Source organism: Dreissena polymorpha, chromosome 5 (assembly GCF_020536995.1).
Source record: "Dreissena polymorpha isolate Duluth1 chromosome 5, UMN_Dpol_1.0, whole genome shotgun sequence".
Classification (NCBI taxonomy): domain Eukaryota; kingdom Metazoa; phylum Mollusca; class Bivalvia; order Myida; family Dreissenidae; genus Dreissena; species Dreissena polymorpha.
The window spans coordinates 90,948,953-90,957,616 of NC_068359.1; the positions used below are offsets into that span (position 1 = coordinate 90,948,953).

Genomic DNA, 8,664 nt, shown 5'->3' on the forward strand with positions numbered 1-8,664 from the left:
TTGAGTGAAAATAACCAATTATTAATCAACGATAAGACTTTTATCGCATACTATGTCTCAAAGTAGCATATCTTTAAGAAAAAGGGTACTTAAGTTTGCGAAATTTCGGTTTCGCAAAGTTTTTCCGGTGGCCGTTATAAGTGTTAATGCATTTCTGACATACGACTGTTTAAGTATTTATTAAAACCTTAAAACTTTAATGCCACAATACGTTTATATATGTTCCTATCATCTTTTAATATTAAATATTTAAATTTTCGATAAACATCAGCGTATAACGAAGATTTAACTTAAAAATATAAAACGCGTGCATATCATATAAATAAAGGGGAATAGGAATATAAGGCTATCTTCGCTCGATTCTAATTAACGAATTTTGTTAAAATGAACAATAACACATGTCGACATCAGCTGTTAGTTCGAAATTAGACAGTTCTCTACCGCCAGATCATGTTCATATTTTAAGGCAAATGTTAAATAAAACACACACACACACACGCACACACGCACGCACGCACGCACGCACGCACGCACGCACGCATCCACACACACACACACACACACACACACACACACACACACACACATAGATACATCTATTTAATAATATTACTTTAACAACAATGATCAATTAAATGTAAAGTTGTTTCGCAAAAGTTTCTAAGAAAAGTATGCGGCATATTGACAAAACATGCAAACTTTGGAACATCATCATATAATAGCCTCGATATAATCCGGTATCATCCTCGGTTTTCAAATAACTAATAAAACTTATAACTTTTCTGAAGATGTTTGCAGACGATAAATGTATTTACAAATCACTGTTACCGCAGTTGATGTAGATCTCCTTTGACATTCTAAATTACACGAAATTGTTATTGTATTTGATTTAAGAACTTTGTTAGATCAATTTCAATACCTGTAAATAAAGCACTACTAAATATTAATATGCGTTATTATGTAAAGCAGAAGCAATGAAATATTAAACACGTATAGCCTACAAATACTGCATTAGCTATGCAAGTGATGTTATTGCTTTTTTTCTCTTTTGAAATGTTTTACAAAACTTATATGGATATAATAGTATACGTACGTAATCGAATGTGTATATATACTGTTTTAATGTCAATACATTTATTTTTCGACTAGGTTAAATTAGAAAGATAAATATTCAAAGCAAGTTTGAAAAAAAAAGATAAATGAATATAATGTTGTATTGCTTGTATCATACGAACATTCATGTTGTGTTTGAACAAACGACACAGGCTAGTTCTGCTCCCTCGACGTACGGAGGACATTTCAATGTACCACACCGACCTTCGACACTACATAACAGGGCTCCATTTAGGTGGGTAAAGCTGGAATGCAGCGCCTCGGCGTTTCTATCCATGCAGACATATCCTTTCCCTTGATGGGAATGGTACTCCCCCTGGTACTCCTGGGTCCATCCGTTGTAGCACGATGTGCGGCCAGGTATCATCAATGTTGTCTTTCCGCGAGCAAGACAAATAGAACACGGTGCGTCATTATCGTAGAGATCGCCTAAAGCTGGAGGATTTTGGTGTGTTTCATACTCAGCCCCATACATCAGTGATCTATGATCGTCATTGATTTGATTGTATTTGTCATACTCGGGGTCGTTTGGGAGGCAAATGTATTCACCAGAGCCCGTGTGTTGATAATGACCACCGGCTGCCTGTCCGCTATATACCATTGTCGTAGTTGTCAAGTTCGGACACGTTTTCATGCCCCAATGAACGTACGTAGACGCACTACGTTGTGTCAGTGGAGAGGGCGTAGATGCACCTGTAAGTGAAGTATTATATATCATTAATTGCAATCCCATTACATTTATAATAAACTACAATAATAAATATGATTGTATGGTTATAAATACCATGTATTCGAACTCATATAAAACCAACTGACAGTGAAAATGGCAATGTTACCTTTAAATGTATTAAGAATGTCATAGATAAATAAACATGTTTTATTTTTTTAGTCACGCATTTAAGTTTCGTATGAATAAATTTACTGCGATTGTTGTATTGTGTGGGGTATCGGTTAGAAAAATATGTAATTATATGAAAAGATAATAGATGATTTAAAAAAGATACGGATTGTGTCATCCTTCTAATGTAAAATTGTTTAAAAATAAGACTTTGCAAATGTTTGTTAAGTGTTTATGTTAACATAGAGTTGAAGAACGGCGACAATGCTTAAAGCCTGAATTTCTTTAGGTCTCAACCAGGTAAGTATCTCGTTAACAATTGTTTATTTAAAATGCCTTTTTATAACATGAACGTCGACTTTATTATAAAAAAGTTATTAAGGTGCTTTTGATGTCCTATTGGGGCTTTTTGGTTTTGCAATTATAAGAGTATTTGTGTTTCCAAACAGCCTAAAGATGTAAATATTCGTAATGAAATTTGGAATATCCAGTTAGATGTTTGAACTAATATTATTTAGAAATAGCGACACAGAGCAATAAGTATGAGTTTCTTTAATAAAACATTACATTGGCATTGTCTTTCCAAAGAAGAAATCCTCGCAGAAGCATCGGTTTTGAAATCATCCAGATAAATCAGTTTCTCAAGAACACCTTTCTCGTATTCAAACCTGTTTGGTGTATAATTTATACACGCTTTTTCTGCACAGAAAACTTCGCCGCACAGTAGTTATCCCCACAGCAAGAAGTCATCGAATCAGGTTAAGGCTTATGTACTCTGATAACTCGTAATTGACTGCTAAGTTGTCGTTAGGATTTCGATTTTTATATACGGATGCATGCGGATGTAGCGTGGCTTCGCACGGATTGGTGGAACATTTTGATGAGTAAAAAGCCTATTGGTTGTATTAGCACAATACATGCGTTGTTTAGAAATACGTGTCGATGACAAGTGTGATTTGCAATTTAAAAAAACTTGATTGTTTGATGTGTTCTAATTTTGCTCATTTTTCTATAAAATTGAACTAAATTTCGACTGCCGTCGACGTGTATTTAAAATTGTTCGACGATTAACCAAATCAGAACACAAAGATTTAATGAGATCTTTGGTAAATTGTCCATTTTTCACTTTTGCAGTCTGAGTAGGTTTTGAATATATTAAAACAGAAGTCAGAACCCGCATCGGTTAATAACGGACACCTTACCATCAGTTGAATAACATTCAATAATCCAGAGCAACTCCAAGATAAGGCTATTGAATACCCTCGTGAAGCCTGTTTTACTCTACGGAGCAGAGACCTGAGGAACCATCGTCTTCTATATAAAGACAATCAAGGTCTTCACCAAAACCAGCCTCAAGAAGACCCTTAAGATTTTGTGGCTAAACAAGGTTCTTGGAAAAGAACAATGCAGCATCCGGTTGCAGAAGAATCCTTTACAGACGTGGGCGATGGATACTAGTATACAAAACTCTGCAAGCCTGCATCCAATACGACAAGACTCATCTGTAACCCATCATTGAAGAGGTAGACAGGGCGGCCTTGAACCTTGTAGCTTTGAGACCTTGATGCATATGCCAAGCAGATTGACAAGACTCGCCCAAAAGCGAGACACATTAAGAAACTTGGTTGGCGGCATATGTGCAAGACCGCAGGCAACGATGATACGATATGTTATATTTTTATCAAAATGTGTTATTTCTAAAATATTTTTGAAACCAATATTCAATATTAATAATAATGAAACAATTACATTTCACAACATTAATAGAACCTACATTAATATTAGTTTTCTTAATTTCGAATGCTCTGTTTGAGCCACCGTGGTGTAAATGATATGGTGTCCGCCTTGCGACAGGGAGGTCATGGGTTCGATCTAAATCTAAAAAACAGAGGATGTGCCAGAAATTATGGCGTTCATTTATCTGACTTCGGACTTGAAATGTATTTAGATTCAATGCGCAAGTTTTTAAAATAATTTTTCAAATCTGTCATAGAATTTGGGGGAAAATAAATACATATACTTGGCCTTAGCGATTTAGCGTGTATAATACTTTGCACTGGACTATCTACGATACGTCGTATCGAGAATTTATTTGGCCGGTTGCGTTGGCCTTAGCGATTTCAAGTGTATAATATCTATTTCCGAACCAGCCAGGTGTTCGTTGAGATAGGAATTGCATAAATAAATGTGGGCCGTAGTGGAGCTCTTGCGAAATAGCATAGAAGAAAGTTACACTCTGTAATCCGAAACACTCGAACCGGATGAATAAATCGAATCTTGGTTAACGAATGGGGTACTGAACTGCTTCCTGAAATAAGTGTGCTTAATTCCGTATACATATTTATATGTTCAAGTATATATTATTTTGTATTGCCCCTAAAGATAGGTAAAGATGAATTTTATCTATTAAATGCTACGAAATGAAGACTGACGTAAGGATAGCTATTAAACAAGTTTAAATCCAAATGCTTTACACTGACCCTTCCCGGGCGGTGATCCAGGCATTACTTAGTTAACGTGTGATGCATTTTCGGCATTATCTTTGTAGTGTAATACTAGCTGACGGTAACAAGAATAATACAAGTTAAACGTTCGGAGACTTCAATCATTCGTGTATTGTTCCAATTATTATTTAAAAAAATTACAATCACACATTTTAAAATAAATTTGTATCAAATCATGGCAATTTACTTGTTATATTTCTCAAAATACTACACGACAACAATAATTTTAGCCTTGAACAAGGTCGTAATTTACAAAACCAATTGTTTGTGATTAATAATAATAATAACAATACACGAATTTACTTAAGTCACCGAACTTAAAAACACATTTTAATAGGCTGAATATAAACTGAAGATATGAGCTGTCAGTTTTCTAGTAATAACTAAATAAACATATCAGTCCTACATATAATTATATAATGCGTTAAAATAAAACCAAAGCAATCGTTTATTTCCTAATAATAAATAAAAGCGGCTCTTTTTATATTTTCATTTTTTAACAGACTTATAATTAACAATTATTACTGGCAATATTTTATACTATTGTTCATTTAATTTCAAACGGCATAGGCGCATATTCCAAATTATATCTGACTTTCATCAGCAAACTTAGTCAGACACTTAGAAGTTTCATTATGCTGACCATGCGCTATTTTGCCGCTCCGATATAACCATATTGGTGTTAAGACAAACAAAAGTAATTGCGTTTACCAATAATCAGTAATGTAATTTGGTTACTTATTGGAATAACAATCGTTTAACAACAATTCTCATATAAAAACTATATTAAAATGTGCTTCATGCAGAATTGCACACTGTTTTCACCACTGATGAAAAAATAATCAGAACGTAAAGGAAGTTATTGTTCAACTAAGGATGAAAAAAACCAGCCACAACATCACGGACATTATGTTGACGCAATTTAATTGGTTAATTAATCTCATATTGCATACCTTTTGATTGAACAAAAATACGTTAACGCTAGTATTACAAAAGACAGACTCTTGTTATTGATGATGCATATGATTCCCTCTTCCTCATTTGAGATCTAGCTCAAACAAGGGGAAGCAGAAAAACACGGAAATTATAGCTCCCGGGTAGGCTATAACACTATACGATCAACATATGTTATGACGTACGTCCTCTTATATGACAGCAGTTTATTAAAGTCGTGGCGTGTGATTTAATCAACACAGCATTTGATTGGTGATGATTATTCAAACTTTAATGAAGAAATAATGATATCGCAGATGGGCATTGTGTTATACCATGTTATATGACAGACAACTTTATTGTAATGCATTTTTATTCCCGTTGTGTAAAAAATGCATTTTTATTCCTGTTGTGTAAAAAAACAGACACAAGCGGTTATGAACCAACCCCATATAAGACTTTAAATATCCATGTGTATGAGAATGCTTTTGTCTGCCGTTGTTATCATAAACCATTGTAAAAAAAAGCTGGTCTTATAGGAAATTGCTGAAATTCACATAACGTGCAAAACCACTCAAAATTTGAAATGTATTAATGTGAAAAGTGTATAAATAAAAAAAGATTATTTGTTTTCAAATCGACCATAATATCAGTGACTCTAATGATTATACAACGTGTACATTTCTACTAATGGCAACCGATTCACTTATTCATGTATTTGCATGAATACTTTCAGGAGCAAATGACTTCAATGTGGAATGAAAATCAGTAAGATAAATAAATTTACATGTAAATGAATATATGTCATATTTTACGCTTATTCACACATTAATGGTTTTACTGTAACAAACGATGAATGTTTTCCGATGTGACACAGTAGTATTAAGAATAACACAATTTATAAAAAAGATTTAAAAACCTGCAATGATGCAATTATGTTGTGAAGGGCAGAATGAACTTTTTTATTTCAGCAATTTTATTTGAAATGCATTGAATCGAAATAATTTGTGAATTCGTCATGAACATATTAAACAAACTTAGTGTAATAAATGCAAACAGGTACTTAACTGGGTTCATACGCGGACACGTCTTTTATTCGAATATATATATCCCTAAAAGGATGCTTGAACATATACATTTATAAATCCATAGTTATTTTGTATGAGCTTTGTATTTCCTTCATCGTTATGGTTATTGTTTAGCATACATACCGCTTGCAAATGTTACATCGAATATGATGTAATAAAAAAGTGAATTTAAATAGTTTATGTCCACTACCACAATCAATGAGGTAGTACGCTTTAAATTGTATTTCTAGTTTGTTTGTGTGTTGTGACACTTTCTCACACACATATATATTAAAATTGAAACAATAGTCGTAAGTGTAATAATTCCAGCCAATATATTAAAATTGAAACAATAGTCGTAAGTGTAATAATTCCAGCCAATATATTAAAATGCTTATTTTGTACAAGGGCTGTCTTAGTCTTAACAATTAGTAAAAACGATAAACGCTTAAGTTATTATTTGATTTTGATTTGTCGAATGGTTTCTTCTCAATTTGAAAACCAAATAAGGTTATCCGTATCGTGGTTGTTATGTGACTTGTTTTTACAACCTTGTGGTACTTAAATACCAGGGATGATTCAAACAATCTCTTACTCTCAATTAAAACAGGTTTCGGGTAGTTTAAGCGAAGCTTACTATTAGGCCTGAAAGCAAATGATCAGGGGTGCATCAACCGCTTTGAATACGAAAATATTAAATTTAAAAATAGATAATATTGAACAGTACAACGTGAACAATGCTTTAAAAATGTCACCTGAGGAATGAATATTACTTGATAAAATGCCCTTGATAATCCATTCCTTAATTATCAAAGATGTTTAATAAATTCGTTATGTATAAATATTTGTTTTATTATTAGATGAAGAATTACTTATCGTAGCCTTTACAAAATAATAATGTTGAAAATGGGAACAGCACACTTGGTACTGTGTACCGCTGATGCAGAATTTTGAATGTATAACTAATTAAAAGAAACACCGATGTCAGCTTCAAGGAAGTAATGTTAATATATTTAGATTGGCGTATTGCGTGTCATATATATATCATTTAATTCCGTCTTCCTGGTGCGAGAGCTGCTTCAAAGGCGCATGAAGCTGAAAGCAGGGCAATGCGGCAAATATCATCTTTACAAACGACAAACACACGTATTGTTTTTAAAGACGCAGGTCAGTTTGAATTTCAATGTGCTTATCATCATTGCAATAATAATTTTATTTTCTTTACGGTGTCTGTCACGTGAGAATTACGGCATTATTTAGGGACTTTACATCTCGCATTGAATTATACCAACTCGAGTAAGCAACAATCATGCATCTAATACTTGCATTGTCCTTATTAATGGGTACAAACGCTCTTGAACCAGGGTGCATTAATTACGCGTCCAACCGGTTTGAATCTGAGAAAGACGTGATTGAATAGTAAATATATCACGAACAGTTCAAAGCTGAGACGACCATAAAAATTGACGCTCTGGAAAAACAAGTGAAGGGTTAATTATGTTTTAATATCTTAATAAAATAGCAGGCACGAATTGGGAATGCTCAATTGAGCAGGAAACAAATTTCGAATTTATACTATAAATATGAATATAAAGTGATTGCCCAAAATGAAACGTTAACCTCTGGTAAATAATACAACATTTAATTTTACACACAATTATTGTGTTAAATTGTCTGACGCAAATTAGCTAATTCACTCAATAGTGAATGTATTTAGATACCAATGCGGCGTTAAATTCAACAGTACGGAAACAAAATGTTTTCACGTATATTCGTTATATTCGTTGGGGAAGGAAAGCATGCCCAAACATCACGACGACATCGCTGGTATACACCGGCCAGGCCGCCAGTGGTCATTACGGGCAACCAGGCTCTGCGGAGTATCTCTGTCTACCCAACGATCCACAATTTTACGACGTCGAAAGTGCGGAACAGGGAGCCCGTTCACTAATTTATGGCTCAGAGTATGAAACACCGACTACAGCGTTTACGACTCTCAATAGCATGGAGGTGCCATGCGCCCTCTGTTTGTCTCGCGGAAAAACAACCATAATGATACCAGCGAGAACTTCCTGCTACAGTGGATGGACGCTGGAGTGTCGAGGTTATCTCATGTCGTCGGAAGCTTCCCAGCCTGGAAAAAACTACGTTTGTATGGACATTAACGCAGAGGCACTTGACGCGAGTCATGGAAATCTCGATCAGGCTC

The 8,664-nt window shown here is 34.3% G+C and overlaps 1 protein-coding gene across 1 annotated transcript; it reads right to left on the reverse strand.

The window, feature by feature from the left end:
• Positions 1-1,237: 1,237 nt before the first annotated feature.
• On the reverse strand, positions 1,238-1,714 carry LOC127831457 (uncharacterized). Its single transcript, XM_052356440.1, has one exon. It carries the CDS (start codon positions 1,712-1,714, stop codon positions 1,238-1,240), a length of 477 nt encoding a protein of 158 aa, XP_052212400.1.
• Positions 1,715-8,664: the final 6,950 nt, after the last annotated feature.